Here is a 22,180-nt window from a genome sequence, read left to right on the forward strand (position 1 = left end):
CCTATCACTACAATGGTCGACTGAGATCGATCAAAAACAAATCAAAAGTAACCAACAAAGCGGGTTTCAGTCGCCATTGGTGACTGTGGAGCAGTAGATATAATGAATTTAATTGGTGTATTATAACTCATTAAACTTAAGACGTATAAGGATTGAAAGTTTGGTAAAGAATATGTGTAAATACGCTTTGTACAACTCCTGTACCATGTGTTGACATGTAAACTTACACTAGTTAACCTTGTCGTCGCTTTTTTTTTTCGGAACAGAAAATTAAGGCCTTCACTATCGCAAGCTTGTCACTTTCGGACGTACAAGGGTGTTAGGCCGAATCTAGCTTAAATCCCAGTTTCTCCATGACCCCTCTCATACAGAATAGAAGTAGAAAGCGCGCCTGGCTATAGCTCAGAATTAGGCCAAGGCTTAACGCTGCTACTATTGTGAGCGTGTGTGTTCTTGGGTTTTTCCTCCAACTCAATGGTCACTAATGCGTGCTATAAATTATCATTCATACATCACAAAAAATGAAAAATTCTCCCAAAATAATAACCCACAAATACGAGGGAACTCGGTAAGCGGAAACGAGGTGTGTGAAATGGAACAGCCGTGATATAACTGTCGTTCCCCGCCACACAGGAATATTTAAGTTACATAATTCTGCCATGACTTTTCAAAACAACACATTTGAACACAATCAGACCAGTTCAATTTATTTAACACCGAATCACCACTGTACTTCAAATGATCCGCTCATCACCACGTTTATGTTGCTAACTGTTACTTGCTGCAAAATAAATTGAAAGTTGAATTAGCATTTGCTACATTTAAACTTTAGAACTAGTGAAGAGCCCTCCCCTCTTAGCCCCTATTGCCTAATGTGTAACACAAATCACAGTCAATGTTTTACTTGTGTCCTCTTTTTGGCAAAAGTGAAGGATCCTCTGGTACACTATAGATTAGACTGGTGGAAAGTTTTAAAGGTTGGTTGTTATAAGTGATGGGGAGTTAGTAATTGGTGGTTAGCAGATAACGTATGGAGGGATCCTTTACTAGTAACAAAAAAACTTGGAAATTAAAAAATGAACAAACTGCATTTAAACTATAACCCTGTAGTAGGGGTATTCTTACCGAGTTAGACACTGTGAATGACTTGGAAACTCCATTGACAGTAACAGATTGTGGGGAAGATGATACACCCATGATACGCAAGCTACCCATAGTCATGCTTGACATTATGCTCGAGCTACCACTTGCAGATGTGGTCAGTTTGTTCTGTAATGTAAAACACTTCATTTAAAAAAGAATAAATAGACATCAACACTTAAATATAAATGGACATCAACACAAAAAAAATAATAATCACCCACAAAGTTACATGCGTGGTAACTTGTAAGTGGGCATGAGGTGCATGAAACAGAACACCTGTGGTATAACGACAGTTGTTTCCCGCAATGCGAGGATAAATGTTACATCCATTCACACTCAAATACAAGTATAAACTTCAAATAAAAACACAGAATAAAAGATGGGATAAAATATTGCTTACGTTTTGTGCTGAGAAGGTAAACAGTGCATGTTGTCCGCTAAGTATTGGGTTCAAGGTATCTCCCTGATCCCAGTACATTTGCCCAACAGCTGAACCGCTGTCATCCAAAGCAATAATTAATCCGAACGGATTTTTTCTTGATAACTCAGTGTTAGAGGCAGGTTCCTGGGTTGGGATGACATAACCACCTCGTACATGGATGGGAATAGTTCCTATTGGAGCGCTAATGCTGGCGACATTACCTCGTGTACCTAACTCAACACCATTTGCATAGTCGTACCTACACAGCAAGAAAAACTTCAGTATTAGAAGTACTTAATAAATATTATTAGTACTTTTAAATTTTGTGGTAGTTTTAACGACAGGAGATGGGAAATGCAAATAAGATACATGAAATTTAAAAAAACCTTAGTCAAATGCTGTAGCAAAAGTCAATAAAAATATAAAAAGGTGGCTACAATACCATCTTGCATCAGGGAAGTAAGCAGAAACAGAGGTCTCTCCTTGGTACAACACAGGGGAAAAGAGAAGTGCAGGACCCCACATAAATTGCTCGTCGATAGTAATTGTGTTTACGTCATTAATAAACTCAAAAGATAGAGGTCGCACAATACCAGTACCTGGTAAAAGATAATTTTGGCACCAGTGTAAGACAGTGGTTTATTGTTTGTAAAACAGCGCAATATAGCAATGCTAATATGTTTATGCTATATGGGTGAAGTGCTATGGCAAGGCATGCCAGGATATTAGAAAGAGTTGGCTCATAACCAAACCCTTAATGTTATCTATAGCAGAAATATAAAAGTAAAAGAAATGTGATTCTGTTCATATCACGCGGCTGAATTGGTTATTTACCACTGGTTGCACATTGTTTATTTATCTACTATTAAAAATCTAAACAAAATTGAATAGTTTGGGTGCAACAGCCAAGTTTTTGTCACTATTTTCTACACTTTTATCCTTAGCATGTTTCAAGAACTGTTGCTTTGCTGTTGATTCCCTTCCCTTAGAAATTTAAATAACATAATCTTCGCTATCGCTTTGAAAGATAAATAAAAATTATGTTAAGTTTATTAGAAACAGTGTTGCCACAATAGAAAATTATTAGGGTAGTTTTATCACATAATCAGATGTGCAACACTCAATTACCTGCAGTGTGTGCTGTGTAGAAGAGCTCGTACAAATATGGTAGCAAAGTATATCGAGTACGAAGTACTGCCCTCGATCGAGCAGCGAATGCATCCCCCCATGCGGCAGGGTCTTGCTCTTTGTATCCTAACCCATTATGGTTTCTGGAGAACGGGTAGAATGCACCAAGTTCCATCCAACGATCGCAAAGTTCTTCCTGAGCATCACCATTGAACCCACAGATGTCAGCTCCAACCTTAAAATATTGAATTTTAAAATTTAGGACATTAGGAACAATTTATGTTGTTTTTGGGGTAATGGGCCAATAACCTTTTAGCTGCTCATGTATAAAATGTAGCGTATTTCCGACGTTTCGTTTGCCTTCTAGCAGACTTTATCAGGGAATGTAGCGCAACGATACAAGCAAGTGAAAAAAAAACATTATAGAAAAGTAAAACATGATCTTACATAAGGTATTCCAAACATGTTGAATTCCAGCATTCCAATGACTGACATTTTCAAATCATGCCAGTCAGAGTTGTTATCACCAAGCCAATGTGCCGCCCATTGTCCCGACCCAACGTACGTACTTCTGCTAACTACGAATGGTCGCTTACCAGTTGCTGCTGTGGCAGATCTGAAGTGAAATAAATAAATAAATGTAACTTATTTAATGATCTGGTGCAGCGAAAACCTAACCAACAAAAATCAATCCATAACACGTGTTATGGACACGCCTCCGTGCACACCCACGACAGAAAAGCACTGGCATGCCTTAGCCACGTGACTTGCGCAATGTGCCGCAGTCAGCGGGTTTGATTATTAATTGTGTAGTTATGTAGTAATTAGTGTCGCTATGTCGCAATTTAGTGCCCTTTATATACGTGTGTGCTCGCCTTTTCATTCTACAACTTGGCGTCTCAATACAAACCCAAGAACACAACAACACGGGTGTTGTTTTATACACTTTGTGTCTAATTACAAGTTACTACATATGTAACTTAGTCGGTGATTTGATTATTATTTTGGGAAGGATTTCCCTTGACAAAACCTCACCCACATAGAATAGAAACAAATAGTAAGATACTATAAAGGCAATAATAAATTTCTTACAGTATTGTCACATTAGATTGACTCCACCCATACAAGTTATGCACATCGTAATGGTTACCAAGTTTATGCAAATGATCAGGACACATGGTCTTATCCGCAAGTATATCACCCCAGATCTCTGTACAAATATATAAAAAAAAATTTGAAAAGGTTAATGCATTTTGTATGTTTTAAGTTGTAAGATATGTTAAATGAATTTTTTTAAATATTTCATTTTTAAACTAAGCAAATGTAATTGTAAAGCCAACCTTAACTTTCGTTATGCTAATATAACAATTTGCAAAGTTTGGCTCATGAACAGTATTGAACAATAATGTTATAGGATCTTATATTAAAACATGGTTAAAAAAAACCTGATAAAAAAAAGAAAAAAGAAACTAAAAAGCAGAAGAAGAAACCTAGCCGATAAAAAAACTAAAAATTAGAAATAAAAATACTTGATTAAAGAATGAAAAAAAACTTAAAAATAAATCCTGATTAAAAAACGAATTTAAAATTATTTTCCAAACTTGTGTACTTGGTTTATAAGGCGGGTTGTTAAGAGCATTGGTTGCGCAACCACTCGTGCTGCCGGCCACAAAGTTTGCTGGTTCGTTCATATCCTGCGTGAAACAATTTCTATTAAGTAAATGTAACTTGCATTATCCTAGGAAAACGCCAGTCGTTATTACATAATGTACTATTTAAAACTAAAAATTAGTATATCCTGCAATAATTAATTTGATTTAAAACTAAAACTTGGATAATTCATTGATTCTATATTAGTCAGGTCATGCGCAGAGGCATGTCAGTGGACGTGGAAATTAAGCCAGAGTTGGTACATTTCGCCACTACTAGATTAAATGTTTAAAACTGAAAATTTATATATTTTTGCTAATATTTTACAGAAATGAATGAAAATTTGTATAGTAATTAAAAATTAAAGTTTATATATTTTTGCTGATATTTTTAATAAATGAATGAGAACTTGTTTTACATAAAGTAGTTAAATGCACTTACAATCCAAAGTCCATCAAAGTTGATTGTCTTATGGAAGTCTACACACTGATCTGTCCACCAGGTTTCAGTGTCTGGGTTGGTGTAATCTGGAAATGCACATTGACCAGGAGGCCACACCTAAGAGTTTTGAAAAAAGAAAATTTAAAACTTTTTATAAATGGATCAAAAAAAAACAAAACAAATCAAATGAAAAAAAACTTTAATGCAGTGTTTAAATTTTAGGATATATTTATTTAAAAGTTACTACAAAATTTAAAACATTTTTCAGGTCCTTGTCAAGGACAGAATAGAATATAATAAAAGGTGAATCAGAAAATCAAAAACCGAATAAAACCAGTTCTTACTCGTCCAGATGCAGGAGTTACTCCATCTGACTCGGTAACAAACACATTCATCGAAGCTCCTATGTCATAAGGTGGGTAAGTACCAGCTGGGTCGTCTTCAGTGATGCAGGGATCCTGTAAGTGTTTTATTTAAGTTAAAACAGAGGTGTGGGAAATATTATAACAACAATTATAGCAAAGGTGTCACAAAATATATAAAACAAAATGTATTACGAAAATTTCACAAAAAACTATAACAAAAGTGTTGGGGCATGCCAAGCTGGCGATAAGAAACTTCAGGGGTCACCGGCAGTTCACCAAATTGTTACAAGTACTGCATGTATTAGTATTATACTATTAATTGTAAAGGGTTGTGAAAAATGTTAGAAACTTAAAATGGGTCGCTTAAGTTTTGGAAAGCCCTGTCAAAAACAACCAGACTTTAAATTATAAATCACTTGTTTCACCAACACCAACCTACCAAGATAATAATATAATGCTTTCCACCGCTTTGTAGCTGTTTAACATAATCAGGCAAGCCAGCATAGTTGGTATGATCGTAAGTGAAGTCTCTTCGTTCATCCATGTAGTCAATATCACCATACTGAACGTCCTGTGGTTTAAACATGGCATAAATAGATGTTTCATTATAATATGCATATCATATATATATATATATATTAATACACATTTAAGATTGTTATAAAGTGTAAAAATCAATGCCATCATACTAAACATCATGTAGTTTGAACAGACAACACGCAACTTGGACAAGCTATAATTAGTGACTCCAAGCTCAATATGATACTACAATTATAATACGATATTTAAAAAAAATATGTTACTTGCGATACTATATAAAAAATATGATGAATATGATACTATAAAAGTTTTCTTTACATAATATTGCTCCAAATCAGTGTTATAAAAGAAATATATATATACCATTGGGATATCATAAGCATCCATTCTTGCCACAGTGGCCTTCACAACATCCAAGCTTCCGTAACCATAACGACAAAGCTGGAATCCAAGGGACCAATATGGGGGCATGAATGGAGTTCCAATGGCAGTGTTATACTGTTCAATTACACTGTTTGGTTCTGGACCAAGGAAGACATACATGTCCAATACACCTCCTATAGTTCTGTACACAACGCCAGGTGCTGGTGTCAAGGTCACATCTGTATTTTTATTAATGTAAATAATTTTTGTCAAGGTAAAATCTGCATTGAAAATAATCTTTAGATCTGTATTATAAATATTAAAAAAAATCTAGGTCAGGGTTTTTATTTGCACTTGTGTAATTTATTTGTTTATATATATTTATCGAAGTTTGCCGACTTGAAAAAATGGATGAATGCAACTTTTTTATTCTTACGTGGCAGTAAACAACAGTTATAAAAAAACACGGGTCTTCTGTTTCATACACCTCATGCCCACTTACAAGTTACCACGTACATTACATTTATTTTCAGTAGGAGATGTAATTTAGTTATTAAAATGCACTTTCTCAATAAAATGATCTTCTTTTTACTTTTTTTAATTTACGTTAAACAAATAAATGATCTCGATGTAACCAAGCAAACTTATCACCTTGTGCATTGGAATTGAGGAAAAGAACTCCGTGAGATTTTCCATCATCTTCAACAGATACATAGAATGGGTGAGTCCCATAGAGATTTGCACCAGGATCTGGGGGTTGGTCCCTCGCGTACATTCCAAAGCTCTCCCATTCAAATGTGTGCTACAGAAAAAGGACGGAAAATTAAAAATGAAAAACTGCTGTCACAAAAACAAAAAATCACAAAATTGGAAAAAAGAAAAAAAAAAGTTGAAGCTTAATAAAAATCATAAAACATTGCTTAAATAGGCGTCCACACTTTTTTCCCGTTACTATGCAACTCAAAAATATCCAGAACCTTCTACTTAACAGATTTTTAATTTTAAATTTTGGTGGAATGTGTTAGAGGTTGTTCGTTATGGGTTATTAGTTGGAGGTTAAAGGTTATAAGGGCTAGTAGTTGGTTGTTACGTTAAGAAGTTAACAGATAACTTAGTAGGGGATTCATCACTAGCAGCATCTTTTTTGTCCAACTCACAGCAAGCGTTTGATGTTCTTGTTCACCGAACCCATACATTGTTTTGGTTGGAACACGAGTTGCGATCTGCAGGAACTGATTACTGAAGGTCAAACCACCTAATGAAGTATCGAGTAGAACAGCTCCGGTGGATTGTCTGATCACCTAAAGATTGTATCAAAAAGTAAATTTAAAAAAAACAATGCTATTGTGTATGGGTCAGGGTCTAATGAGTCAATAAACTGTGATTTTTTTTCAAATTCAAAGACTAGTGTGCCATTGAGCTAATGGGCCAATCTTAGGATGGCATGCCAGGTTTTGGGACTTCACAAATACAAAATAGATGAGCACCAGGGCACCCTGGGGAACCTGGAATAAAGCCATGTTGTCCTGTGTCTTAATGGCAAAATTGTTATATTTTTTAGAACTTAATATGTGTTATAAATTCTCACTTTAAAGTAAAAAGAAGGATCATTGAAAAACTGTATATCATAAAGTGGGTTTGAAGGGGGGCTTGGGTCTGCTCCATTGATTGTAAGAGGAACCTCAAATCGATCTTCAGAGGAATCGTAAAACTTAATGTGGATTCTGGAAATGTTAAAACATAATGTAATTTTACAGAAGTTTTATAAAAATAACGCAACAAGACAGAATGTTTAAAAAAAACAATGTTTCAGTAGTGTTAGGAAAATAGTGCAACGTGACACATGTTATGAAATATGAAATGTTATGAAACAATTTATCCATGTATAAGAAACCTCTAATACAGACATTCCATTGTATATAGTTTGGGGTTAGTGAGGACCTAGGATTTAGGATACATTTGGCCCAAAAGTTCATACATACCTATAGACAGAAGTTTTGGATCTTTACTTTGAAATGGCCACCAAGTGCTTTTTTATTCATAAATAGTATTGGTTTAAACTTTTAAGGTAATGGGCCAAATCTGGCTTCAATTTCAGGTCTTTGACAAAGAGTCAAAGACCACACCCATATAGAAGAGTCTAATTACTTTTGTAGTTGAAGAGACAGTCATGCAACTTTTAAACAAGAAAAACAGAACACCTGGACTGAGTATCGAAAGTAACATCCAGCGTCACTGTGTCTACATCATCACCAAATAAAGTAGAAGTGTGGATTCTGTTAAGAGTTACACGATATCCATTGTAGGTTGCAACAGGGGTGCCTTGCATTGAGTACCCATATTGATCATTCTAAATACAAGAATGAATGAATGTAACTTGCGCTAATGAATGAATGAAAAAATCCTCGCATGGCCGGAAAAAAGACAATCGTTTTAACACAGGTGGTTTGTTTCATACACCTCGTATCAGCTTACCAGTTATCATGTATGTTACCTTGTGGGCGAACATTTTATTTAACCCATAACCTTTGGGTTAAAGCGTGCTAACCACGGCGCCAGACTGCTGCGTAGGATTATTTAACTTGCAGTTTCATCTGCTAGCAGCCAACTGGATCAAGTACATTAAAGTCACAACAACAAGTACATAACAGCTGTTCAAACTAATGTAGTTTATTATTGGCAGCAGACTTTACTTTCCCAGGCCTAAAATAAACACATATGTGAAAAAATGTGAAAGAGCAAACAAACACTTGTGAAGGTTTATTTATAGCACGGTTTTTGATAAATGTGTATTTAAAACACCGTTTTTTTATATAGAGATGTATTTAATAATACACTATTTCCTGACAAAGGTCTGTTTATCATTCTAACATGTTAATTAGGTACCGATGCATTCAATTTTAACTTTTTATACTTTTGTAATTATTTTTTACATGGTAATTTCTTTTTACTTTGTTATTAATTTTTACACGATATTATATTTTACATGGTATAGTAATTAATTTTTACATAGCAGTTTATTTTTACGTACCTGAAAATAGCACATTGGGGCATTTGGAGAGTTGGTGTTTGCAAAAGCACATGATCTTTCAGTGCAAAGAGATGGAGAGAAACCACCTTCAGGAATGCAATTGACTCTTTCATCATCGTCAATACCTTCTGGAAGATTGGTTGTGTTGAAAAAACACCATGGTACGCCATTAGTATTGCTCTCGCACCAAATGCAGCCAGCACTCTGTGAAATACAACCAAACAATAATTGTTATAGTTTACAGTAAAGTTTGTACTAAAATAACATAACATCTATCAACGAATACAATCACACAAAAAATTGGTAACACTGCATTAATTACAATGCCCTAGATAAGTTCAGAACTTATATTTTGGCTTTTTAGGCAAGAAGACACTAATGTTATTTTGCCCCGATGAAAACGACCTGAATAGGACGTCGAAACATGGGCCAGCACAATTTTTGGAAGAACAGTAAAAAAATAAGTCTAATACGCCCGGTAACAACAATATATATTATAAGTTCTGAACGTTTTACAGTGAAATTTTTATTAAACTTGATTCAATTAAAAAAATTGTAGCACATTATCTTAAATAGACGAAAGTCATACCTCACATCCAGATTGAGAAGCTCCTCCACCAGGATAACAATCGATTCTCTCGGCTTCTGGGATGTCAGAAGGACATCCAGTGTCTGGATTGGTGGGTTCACAATTGCACCTGTTGTTATAGTTTTGTTTAAGTGTATTAGATTGGGGTAATGGGCCAAATCTGACATAATTCCTAGGTCGACCTCCGTCATATAGAATATAAGCGTACATTTATCTCTTTAACATAACATAATTTTTGTAAAATTAAAGTGAAGATCAAGTTATTTAAATATAAAAGAGAAGGAAATCAACAGCAAAACAACAGTTGTTAAAACACGGTATGGATAAAAAGTGTGGAAAAAAGTATCATTTAAAAAGCTTGGCTGTTGCACCTAAAATATATTAATAAAAACACATTTTTTTAATTTTTCGCAGCCCATGGCTTCTCTCTCAGACTTAAAAAAGTAAGTATATCCCCTTCTTTGTTGCACTCAAAATAATACACTAACCTCCATCAGGAACAAGGCACCATGGTTCATTTGGAACATTAGATGGACACCATAGACAACCACGGTCGTAACAACCGCCTTCACTGGACCCAGCTTCAGGGTAACAATCTACTTTGTTGCTGCATGAACTACAGGACGAGCAGCCTTCCCCTGGAGGCGCTGCGTGAATCAGATTTGTATAATTTAATGTCTTATTTTAAAATCAGAAGGTTAATATTAGAAACATAGCAGAGTATTGAATGTTAATATATTGCTGCATAGATTAAAACGCATAATTTAACAGTTTAAGCTAATTCAGTTAAGCAGAACTTTGAATATTTTTAATACCAGTACCTGCAGTCGTTGCATCATCGTAAAAACACCACGGAGGGCCTTGAACTGACGCTTCACACCACATACAACCTCTGCTATTACAGCTCGCTTCGTTGGATCCAGACTCCGGGTAACAATCAACTCGGCTCCATTCCGGGACCGTGGATGGACAAGTGGCCGCTGTGTAGCCTAATGCAGCTTCACAGCTAATGGCAAGGACTAACCACCATAAGAAATGCATGGTTAAGCGAACAAATGGTGCAAATGTGGTCCATGGGATATATATATATACCTGAGATACCATGGGAGAATAAGCAGATGTTGTATGTCAGCAAAACAAGTTATGTAACCTATGCTAGATCAGCAGAACTTCTTTAAACATTGCCAAACACTCAAAACTCCAATGCAAGAACTTTATTTTCATACCAGCCAAAAAAGCAGCGAAAACACAAAAGGATTCAATATTCTGTCACCTTTTTTCAAAGTCAAACCCAAAAACCAATTTAATAAAATTTGTCATTTGTTTAAGCAAAAATAAGCTCCCAAAACAGAAAATTATATATCTACAATACACATGACAATACAAATCAAGATTTTCCATGATTTTAACGACGACTTGAACGCCAATCATCACGGCGATCATCTTTCTTTGGTGGTGGTTGATCTGACCGAATCCTAAAACAAGGAAGTTTTTGTTTTTCTAATTAAAAAAGACATAAAAGGTAGAAATAAACATGACAAAGATACAATTTGGTTAAATTTAAAAAGGCATACCATGTTTACTGTTTAGTTTTTATAATTAAATAAAAGCATAAAGGTATAAATATAACAGTTTATCTATTTAAAAAAAGGAAATGAAAGGTTTTATTCAACTAAAAAAGGCATAAAAGTTAGGTTTATTTAACAAAAAACAAAAGTTTACCTTGGGCGCCATGCTCCAGTAGAAGGGGTTGTCGTTCTTTCCTTTGGTTTCCAAGCTTGGCTATCTCCCTCCTTTTTAGAGTCTTGATCCGAAGCATCCCGTCTCCATGCTCTCCCTGGCGATCCACGTCGCCCAGGAGGAGATCTCCGTCTCTCTGGCGATGCATTACCGGGAGGGGACACACGACGGCCAGGAGGAGAGCTTCTTCTTCCTTGAGGAGATGTTCGACGAGGAGAAGGGGATCTGCGCCTCCAGGAATTCTCTTCCCTTAAAAACAAAAATATTTTTAAAAAATTCTGTTACCTCAAAAACAAAAATTATTTACAAATTCTTTCTATCAAAACAACAAATGTTGGTTAAAATAATTTTTTTCTATAAAAAAATCTAATTGTTATATTAATGTAGATAATCTTTTAGTGAACCATCCAGTAAAAAACAGTGTATTTCCGAGAATTTATCCGCCAGTATTAATAGGCTTACGTTTATTTGCCCTTCCATTTACAACGTTCCCAATAATGCATTAAGGGCTTTCTGATAAATTACTTGGTTTACCACTATAATTATACCAGAATTAAATATTCGTAACACACATGGCTAAACGGCTATTTTCTACGCAAGTGATGCCATATATTTGTTCACCTGGTAGGAGCACCTCTGGGTGATGGTCGATCTGCTTCTCTTTGGACAGTACGAGGACGCCAAGCTCCTTGGGATGGTGGGGATCGGTTTCTTCCACTACAGGAGGAAGTTCATTATAAAATTCTGTTTAATTCTATACGGGTTAGGAACTTAGAATTTAGCCGAAATTGGGCCATTACCCAAATAATGTGACTAGTTCAATTCTATATTGGTGAAGACCTGGGGTTCAGTCCAGACCTGGCCCATTCCAACAACCTTGTGCGTCCGAAAGTGACAAGCTTGGGATAGTAAAGCCCCTTGTACTAGTTCAGACTTTGGGATCACTGGGTTGAAACAATGCCAGTTACGTGTATTGCCCAAGAACGCATACACCCAAAATAATATTAAGAAGGAAATGAACCACTTTTTGGGATAATGGACAATTCTGGCATAAACCAAAGAACCCTTGGCATGCTTACCCTCAAAATTGCTTACCCACAAAATACAAATAAACCTTCCCACTTACACATCGCGGGTAGGAGGACCTCTCCTCCAAGGCTCTTCCGACCGTTCATTTCTCGTATCTCCTCTTCCCCACTCTCCTCTTTCACGAGGAGCATCGCCTCCTCTTCTCCATGCTCCTCTATCCGCATCGGTTTTCGGAGTGTCCCGTCTCCAAGCAGTTCGCTCCGGAGGTCTGTAGAAACTATTTGTATTACCAACAACTTTTTAATTTAACCATACACAAAGTAACATACATAGTAACTTATAAGCGGGCATGAGGTGTATGAAACAGAACACCAGTGTTGATGACTGTCCTAGCCCCACCACAATAAGATATAAGTTACGTTCAATTATATTGACACCAAGCATACCTTTCAGACTTGGTAGAAGCAATGTTTCGTTCCCTAAGAATCCTTTCTTCAATTTCTCTCTCTCGTTCACGTTGTAGTTGCTCTTGGTGTTCCAACGCAGCCATCTTTGCATTGTACGCTCTCTTCTCTTCTTCTTGCTTCTCTAACTTCATCCTTTCTTCTTCTTCTCTCTCTGTTTAAAAATTTCATAAACTAAATGCTTTCAAAAATTCATTGCTACACACACATATATTCAGTTGAGCGTTCCAAATAAAAAAACTTATAAAATAAAACAGTGCCAAAAAGTCACCGCTACACGATTATATAACTTATATAGATGACCTAAAATTTATCCCAAGAAACTTACTTTTCTTGATCTCTTCATCTTTCCTCCTCTGCTCTTCCTCCTCCCTCTCCTTCAACCACTTCTGCCTCCTCTCCTCTTTCCTCGCCGCTCTTCTCTTTGCCAACCTGACAGCTCGTTCTTCAGCAAGCAACTTCTCATAAACAGCAAGTTTCTCCTAAACGAAGTAAAACACCAATTAAAACATTCATTTCTTCAACATTTTGGCCAAAAAATTGTACAAGATGGCAAGACTGGCTACAAGACAAAACAAAGAAAAAATAAATTTTAAAAGATTCAATCACTCAAAATTTTGTCACAAATCCTGTACGAGCTGACAGACTTGCTACAAAGCTGGGAAGAACAAGTTATTTTTCATCATCTCCGATTCTAAATGAGGTTTTTTTGTCGTTTCCAGTCTCGTATCATACTTGTCAACTTGTAAATTTAAAATTTGTAAAGGGCTTAAAACCTGATATATTGCACTTCTTGTTTGTCGCAGATGATCGAGAAACGCTTCCTTGTCGTCATTCATGCGGATCATTCGCTTCTGATGTCCGAGGGCAAGTTCTTGCTCTTTCTTCAGGTTGATAATCTATAAATAAATCCCATGAATTGTACCGAACTACAACACACAGAACTATTAAACTATATACAAATTACTTATCGAGCATATTAATTATGTTAAAAAACTGAGACTCTTAAAATATTTCTACATATCAAGAAGTCTTAAATTGAAAATGTTCCAGGATTATAAAATGCAAGTGATACAACAGAACCACAGGCATGGTAAGATCCTGTGTTAATCTAGCAGCTAGTTCCAAGGTAGCACACAACATCAGTACAAGTTGTTGCCAAGGATAGTAACTGCATAACCGGATCCCACACATTCCCATATATAATCAAAAACTTAAACATAGAACTGAAATTACAGCTCTGAGGTCTAAACAACATCCTTTAAAACAAAAAAAAAACAAAAGCTATTTTAAGCATCAATGAAAAAGCTATGGTATCACTTTTTGTGGATGTGTGAGGTCCTTGAGCCTAGGATTTAAGCCAGATTTGACTCTTAACATCATAATTATTATTTATGCATATTGTGTCACACAAATCTTTGTACCCCCTCAAGATTAAAATTCTTCAAGCTTTGAAAGTTACCCACGCATATTCATATCAACATTAATCCCAAGACTTAAACAACATCATTTACCCTTTCGTAATTAATATCACAATTAGTAAACATACTGTATGACACAAACACTTCTACATTTTTATTATTATTATTCTCCAACCTACTCTCTCTAACTAAATGTTACCATAAACACATATTTTCATGTCTAAAATTAATCCCAAGATATAAACAAGGTCCTTTACCTTTTCTTCTTCCAGTTTATCCCACAACTCGGCATCCTCTTTAATCTTATGCTTGAACCTTTCCTTCAACAAAGGGATCTCCTCCAAACGCTTAGCTCGCTCGAAATAATCAACCTGGGTAGAAATAGCATAACATAAGTTGGCATTGAATTCGTTGGTGGTGTACGTTCGGGATAAGTGTTTAGACCATGTGGGACTTGGGCACCAAACCTGGGGTGGCAGGGTAGGCAGGCTAACCCTGAAACTGCCTGCATCATTTTAAAGTAAAAAAAGAGATTTATTTTATGGTGCAGATAGTTTATTATGCTTGCTAAAATATATATTTTTACAGCCGTCTAAAGAATATTGTTTTTAAATGCAGACTAAACCATAGAAGACTATAATAGAATTAGTAGGAGTATTGTACATCAACTTAACTAGGGCGAGTTATACAACCCACCCACTCTCTGTGATGCAACAAAGCAGCAATTCACGCTCGGAATCAAAACGATCACGAAACGTGAAACACAAACTTTGTAAGTTTAATTTCCCAACAACGTAACACTTGTAAGCTACAACAAGCCAAACAAGCTGACTGGCCGTTGAGACAAAAATAAGCACAAAATGGGCCATTTTGCCCTAAATGCGAGGACTAATGGCATGCCACGCTATGGGCCTCACCCACAAAGAAATGAGGCACAAAATCACTGATTTTCTGATCAATTTTTAAACATAACGCACCACTTTTAGGACTCTTGTCCCTTGTAACTAATTACAAGACCCTCGAATGCAGTCACATTAATTACATCGAATTACCTTTTTCTCTTGAGCTTTCAAGCGATCTTGTTTCTCCTTCTTCTCTTTTTCCATGGTCGCCATCTGTCTCTCCATCAACTCATCAGGATCGATCTGGTTGAAAGTCTGCAAGAAAAGAAAAATTAAACTTTTCCTAAAAGTTTCCAATTTAAATATTGCGAATCGTTTTAACCATTGTTAGGTTTCTATGTCGCTGTTTCTAATGCGGAACAGTATGTAAATACAAGTTATTGCAGTTATGGTTTGTCTGACTAGCTATTCAGTGTTAAGGTCAAAATATTGGAATTTATGCTGTAACATTTTTGCTTATAACTCGCACCCGGCAAATATATTCATTCAACTCTCTTCGTTCTTTAAATATCATGATCTTCGCAATCGTTTTCGAAAAGATAAGTAACCAATATTTTATTAAGTTTATCACCAACCTCCAAATCAATGTCCTTCAACATCTTCTGTCCAATCTCGCTCTTCCTAATCATTTCCAGACGATCGCTCGCGTTCTTCCGTTTTTCCTCTTCATCTGCATCTTTCCTCCGTTGCGCTTCTCTCTCTTTTTGCTCCTTGCTCAACCTCTCTTGCTCCGCAGCCTTCACCGCCTCCTCCTGCTCCTGGATTGCTCTTTGCTCCTTCAGCTCCTAAAAAACGAATTGAAAATCAAATATAAACCACCAACAAGCATATCTCAAAACCAATAAAATTATAAATTGAAAGGGCGGGATTTCAACTTTCATTTTTCATTAAAAACTGATGGAACTATTTAAAAATAAAGTTTTCTTTCTTTTTAGGAGTTTTGTTCCAGGAATATAAAATGCAAGTGATACAACAGAACCACAGGCATGGTAAGATCCTGTGTTAATCTAGCAGCTAGTTCCAAGGTAGCACACAACATCAGTACAAGTTGTTGCCAAGGATAGTAACTGCATACAAAACAAAATACACCAAAAGATATCTCGAAGAGGCATTTCGAAAAAAAGGAAGAAAATGTTTATATATATAGAGAGAAAGAGAGAAAGAGAGAGAGAGAGAGATGCTCAAATGTGATCTAAAAACACCAACAAAATGAAAAACGTTTGTGTATAAAAAAATCTCACAATAAAATATCTACAGCTTTAATATATGACACAAATACTTTACCTTCTCATGATTAATATGCTCCAACCTTTCTTTTCTTTCCTCAATGACAAATTTACGTTCAAGTATTTTCTTGTGTTCCTTGCCCTGAGTTTTCAGGTGATACGACAACACAGTTTGTTGCTGTTGGTCGATCTCATTCTGTGAGGAATATGTAATTCATAAGATGATGAACGAATAAAACATGAAATGTAATTGTGGAAAACGTTAGTTTATTCAATATTATCTGTTGTGAGAGTTGTGAGACGCTGTTTTAATGTTTTTGTTAAAAAAATTCTTCTAATTTCTAACACACCACTATTTATTTTACATTATTTTTATTATAACAATTGTGCTAATTGCTAATTTTTAAGCCTAAGCAGCATTTAGGGTAAAACTCTTAAATAAAAGTTCCGCATTACATTAAGCTTATGGGGTAATGGGCCAATTCTGGCCTAAATCCTATGAACCATAGCATACCAGCTCCCAGACCTCTCACATATAGAATAGGATACATTAAACTTTGAACAAACCCACAACATTGATGTGTCCTACCTTATGTGCTTCCCCATTAAGCATCTGGTTCGCCACCAGCAGTGCGCGCGCCATGGTGTTAAATCTGTCAGATACTCGCTCACTTGGGAGGGCTTGAAGACGGTTAGTTTCGAAGAATTCATCCTCCACGTAAAGTGGGGATGCGTTTAGGTCGGTTCCAAAACTTAAAGCCCCTCGGTTGTGGTCGAGTCGCACCTGTTAAAGGGATGAGGTTATAAAGAGGGAAATGTTTTAAAAAATTACAAAAAAGTGTTCCAAGTACAGTAAGGAAATGAAATTATACTTTGGCAAGTGTTTCTAGTTAAAGCATTGTAGATAGGTTCTTTGCTAGAGTACTGTTTTGGACCGCTGGCCACACAATGGCCATGGGTATAAATTTGCTAAAGACTTCTGTAACCAAGACATTAAGTTTAGAACTAAAAGTCTTTATAAACACTTCTAGTTAAAGCATTGTAGATAGGTTCTTTGCTAAAGTACTGTTTTGGGCCGCTGGCCACACAATGGCCATGGGTATAAATTTGCTAACGACACTGTAACCAAGACATTAAGTTTAGAACTAAAAGTCTTTATAAACACTTCTAGTTAAAGCATTGTAGATAGGTTCTTTGCTAGAGTACTGTTTTGGACCGCTGGCCACACAATGGCCATGGGTATAAATTTGCTAAAGACTTCTGTAACCAAGACATTAAGTTTAGAACTAAAAGTCTTTATAAACACAAGCGTTGACTTAAAAGAACTTTTTGCCAACTCTAGCCCTGGTCCCCATGGCATGCCACTCTGTAAGACCTTACCCATAAAGACTAAACATGGTCATAATGAAGTTGAGGATTCACCTGGAGTTGGCCGTTCCTTGCTGCATCCACGATGATCCTCTCCAGTTGGAAGATGGAGCAGAATGGAACGAGTTTCCGAAGATGAGAGAATTCAATGGTCTGATAAACTTGTGAGACCTGGAAAAATATAAAAAACATAAAAATATGCCTTTTTTTATTAAATTTTACATTTAGTCAAAAACAAACTAGGTTGAAAACGCCAGATGAGTCACTTTTTCTACAGTATGCCCGGTATCAGAAGTAATACAATATAAATCAGATTACCAGAAAATCACATTTATTTCAGTTTCAAACTTTTGTGTAACTGATCATTTAGAAAACACAAGAAACTTTTTTAGTGAATTGTAAATTCAGTTTATCATACTAAACCCTATATTTGGGGTAAACATTTGTGTATCTGATCAGTAAAAAAACAAAAACAGTGTATTTATAACTTGCCTGTTGGAGAACTTTAGAAACCACAATCTTCTGTAAGTATGGGATGTATTGGACCAACTCTGGTTCCCTAGTTTGTTCTTTAATCCATGACAATGTACCAGACACCCTCTCATAAAGTTTACGAGGATGGAAATCAACCTCCAACCACTGGTACAGCTCACGGATTTGCCGTGGTACGTATTGTAACAGGTTGAATTTCAGCTGTAGAAAAGAATGCACTCCATTATACAAAACTAACGAAATGGGGCTGCGTTTAACAATCGTCTAAGTTCTGACAGGGTTGTACACTACACTGGAGACTATTTTACCAAATCTTAGCAGAAGCGTGATATGGATTGTTTCAGTTATGGATTAATTAGGAAAAAATCGATTTTTATAAAATTTTATTGCCATTTTATTCGGGGTAATGGGCCAATCTTGGCCTAAATCAGAACCCATGGCATGCTATGGAGCTTGGGGTAACCGGACCTCACCCACATAGAATAAAATAGCTTTCTTATTAAACATATGAATGTACATCAGCTTGACTAGGGCCAGTTATACAACCCACCCACTCTCTGTGATGCGACCAAAATAACTTTGAAACTTAATTTACCAACAACGTAACACTCTGAAGCTACATCAAGCTAAATGAGCTGCCTGGTCGTTGGGTGTTTGGGGGGGAAAATCTAAACTTATTTAAATTTACAAAAGGTGCTGATGGGAAAAATATATCCAAATATCCTACTAGTTGAGCTTAGCCTTTCAAAGTGAAATAGAGGTTGAATTCTACAGAGTGTGGTACACCATAGGACCTGAGATAATAGACCCAGATTGGTAATACACCCATTACGGCATATAGCCTATGTTTCAAAACAGTATAAGTAATGAAAAAATCTGGGCAAAAACTTGGCCTCAAGGACCTCACCTATATAGAATAAAAACTCTTTGAATTAAAGAAAAACAACGACTTACAAAGTCATCGATTAGCGAACTTCTTGTTGGTGGGCGATCCAAGCCAAGTAGTTTCGACAAATTGAGATGTTTTTCAATAAGTGCTCCTTCCATATCTAACAGTTTCCCAATGCCATGTTTTTGTTCGGTGATCGGGATCGCTAATGTGGCAACCAACATAAGAGAAGCCATTCTGAGGGTCAAGGGATATGTTTTACACAAAGGCATATCCAAAGTAAAAATATAATTAAATCTTAAATCTCTGTCTATTATAAAAAATTTTTATATACATAAACACAAAATTAAATTTTGTACACTTTTTGGCAGAAAAGTTAGTGTTTTGATCAATTAGCTTACTCTCAAAGAAAAAAAAAGGTGTCATAAAAGGGCCAAAAAATAAACAGTTTCTATAACAGCTGAAAAATAATGAGTTGATCATCTGCATACCTTGTCAGATCATCAATCGAAGGATTTCGTTTCATGTCCTTGGTGAGGTGGAACAACCGATGTCGTGTGCAGGCATGAAAGAGCATGTTTTCAGCTTTCCAGAAGACAAGAGAAAGTTTGTTGTTGAAGTTAGCGAGAGTTTGTGGTTTTGGTGGACGCTTGGACAAACTCATTAAGTAGTGGATGTCTTCAACTGCCTTGAAAGCTTCCTATGGGATAACTTGTTAACATTTAAGTTGCTTTCGATACATATCAGAGTTTTTTTATAAATAATCTTTTAGCGGGCAATCTGATATAAATTGATTCATAGATATGGTCTTGCAGGATGGCAGATGAAACAACGAAATACAACTTTTTTCATACCAGAGCCGTTAAAAGATCATTTACATTATGCCCGAGAGCAAAAGTAACAGAATATTTGTCTTATTGTTCAGTCAGATTGAAAAATATAGAATGTTTAAACACTTTGTTTGTAACATTAGCAATCAAATAATCATTATTTTCTGACATAATATAACAAAATTTGACCCCACAAACCTGCCAGAGTTCGATCTGTATCGCTGCGTCCAACTGAGCAATCCTCGTTTCCAGGTGAAGAGCTTGCGTCTCTGGGTTCGTGAGATTTACCGAGAATTGAGTTCCGTGACGTTGTTCACTAAGCTTCACGTGATTACGAAGATTGTCACACAACTTACGGAACTCCGTACGACGATCGTAGTTCAAACAGAACTTGAAAGCTGGTGGAAAAAACAAGAGTTGAATTATTACAAATAGGCTATATACATAAAACTCAGTAGTGTTACTGCCAAGCATATAAAACGAGATTTGAAAGGAATTTAAAACACTGTTACCTTAATAAATGCCAGAAGAACCGTTTTAGGAAACAAATCTAAAGTCAACACTTTAACAAATAGGTAAAATTAAAACAAATGTTCCACCAATTCACTTGATTTGCCAGTGATGTTTTCGTTTTTTTTTTTTACTTTTATTACTTAAATGATTTTTCCGATGACATACCCTGCTGAGCAATGGTGTGGTACAGGCGTTCCACACGGCAGTTGTTGCGCAACAAATCCAAACACTGCCGATAACTCTCCCATAAATACTTTACCCACGGGGTAAGCATCAAACGATCGGTTCGATCCTGCGTGTCCTCACCAGTCACTGCGCGCAGCAGCATTCTAAAGCAAAATGTCAAAAAGTTAGGAATTGCGTTAAAGCAGGGAGCTTTTATAAAATTTTATCGGCTTTTTTATTAAACATATAAATGTACATCAGCTTGACTAGGGCCAGTTATACAACCCACCCACTCTCTGTGATGCGACCAAAATAACTTTTAAACTTAATTTACCAACAACGTAACACTCTGAAGCTACATCAAGCTAAATGAGCTGCCTGGTCGTTGGGTGTTTGGGAAAAAAGATTTACCCCAAATTTACAAAAATGACAGCCAATAATACCCTGTCTGCTCAATTTTGGTAATTTCCGATAAAACGTACAGGCTATTATTTTTAATCCGCCTAATAAATTGAAGTGTCCAAACTTTTTTACTTTTTTTTCCTGTCTGTGCCAGTACAGACTGTTAATTTTTAGTATGACCGACAAAATTGAAGTTTCCAATCTCACCCCTCTGGCGATTCAATCATATCCAAATCCTCCACAAGTTTAAGCGCAGTTTCTGCCGATTTCTCCCGAGCTTCCTTGGTTTTCTCTTCAGCCAGATCAAGGTAATGGGTGACGGCATCTTCCAATGACTTGGTGTTCACCTTTTCAATTACTTGTATTAAATAAGGGGTTAGGCTGGTGGAAAGTGCAAGAGGTCGTGAGATGAGAAGCTACACCTCACTTTAGCGAATATATACCCTATGGATTACAGGGAGGCACACTAAGTTCTTCGGATGTACCATGCACGTTAAAAGATCCTATTTTCATAAACATGTTTGCATTTAAATTAAACATACATTACATAATGTCTTATCTTTTCCAACATACTTAATTTAAATAAAACTCATTTTTTAATCACTTTGATTAACTTACCTGCTGGCAGATGATCTTATACTGGTAAAGTCCCTCCTTAGCGGCTTGACTACGTCGCAGATCAACGCAGAGGTCCAAATACTGTCGTATGATCGGCTCATGCACTTTTTGCCACGTGCGATGTTTTTTACTGCGCAACACATCGCTCAAAACGTCCAAGGCAGGCTTTAGTTTGCCAACATCAAGAAATTCTATGGACAAAAAAACGTTTAAACAAAACCGTATGTTTTAAAACGTTAAAAGGAACTGCTAACATATGGTATTAAAATATAAGATAAAAACTTACCGTGCGCCTTCCGAAGGGCATTTTCAGGCCTCTGAAAATACTCAGGCATATTTGACAACTTTTTAGTCGCTTAGCTCTGACCTAAACAGATATATAAAGTTAAAACATTTCCGAAATCGCGCAGCAAAAAAAGAAATTAATTTACCACCACATGGTCGGACTGT

General features: G+C 36.1%; 2 protein-coding genes across 2 annotated transcripts; both read right to left on the minus strand.

The window, feature by feature from the left end:
- Positions 1-686: 686 nt before the first annotated feature.
- On the minus strand, positions 687-10,782 carry LOC149735980 (lysosomal alpha-glucosidase-like). The gene is given in 20 exon segments (XM_089877773.1): positions 687-781; positions 1,126-1,269; positions 1,544-1,823; positions 2,007-2,163; positions 2,693-2,927; positions 3,140-3,308; positions 3,785-3,902; positions 4,302-4,386; positions 4,784-4,900; positions 5,128-5,241; positions 5,588-5,719; positions 6,052-6,290; positions 6,703-6,853; positions 7,209-7,352; positions 7,640-7,775; positions 8,253-8,401; positions 9,083-9,286; positions 9,672-9,780; positions 10,156-10,318; positions 10,493-10,782. Coding segments are annotated over 20 exon segments (3,189 nt in total). The 5' UTR covers positions 10,776-10,782; the 3' UTR covers positions 687-721.
- An 88-nt stretch (positions 10,783-10,870) lies between these two features.
- Positions 10,871-22,176, minus strand: LOC149735981 (eukaryotic translation initiation factor 3 subunit A-like). The gene is made up of 21 exons (XM_089877719.1): positions 22,017-22,176; positions 21,731-21,921; positions 21,320-21,459; positions 20,711-20,874; positions 20,231-20,430; positions 19,694-19,902; positions 19,268-19,439; positions 18,314-18,514; positions 17,876-17,992; positions 17,043-17,237; positions 16,512-16,649; positions 15,803-16,012; positions 15,378-15,482; positions 14,583-14,696; positions 13,681-13,803; positions 13,233-13,386; positions 12,887-13,058; positions 12,538-12,708; positions 12,033-12,128; positions 11,394-11,660; positions 10,871-11,146 (listed from the first exon to the last, which is right to left on the minus strand). Exons 1-21 carry the CDS (start codon positions 22,063-22,065, stop codon positions 11,077-11,079), a joined length of 3,258 nt encoding a protein of 1,085 aa, XP_089733845.1. The 5' UTR covers positions 22,066-22,176; the 3' UTR covers positions 10,871-11,076.
- Between the last annotated feature and the right edge of the window lie 4 nt (positions 22,177-22,180).

Source organism: Ciona robusta, chromosome 5 (assembly GCF_009617815.1).
Source record: "Ciona robusta chromosome 5, ASM961781v2".
Classification (NCBI taxonomy): domain Eukaryota; kingdom Metazoa; phylum Chordata; class Ascidiacea; order Phlebobranchia; family Cionidae; genus Ciona; species Ciona robusta.

What these genes read in the sequence shown, in the direction of transcription:
- LOC149735981 (XM_089877719.1), bottom strand. Translation starts at nt 22,065, where the DNA reads ATGCCTGAGTATTTTCAGAGGCCTGAAAATGCCCTTCGGAAGGCGCAC. An exon ending in ATGATTGAATCGCCAGAGGG is followed by an intron (nt 20,875 to 21,319) that starts GTGAGATTGGAA and finishes ATTTTGCTTTAG; the next exon opens with AATGCTGCTGCGCGCAGTGA. An exon ending in GTTCGCTAATCGATGACTTT is followed by an intron (nt 18,515 to 19,267) that starts GTAAGTCGTTGT and finishes TCTTTTCTACAG; the next exon opens with CTGAAATTCAACCTGTTACA.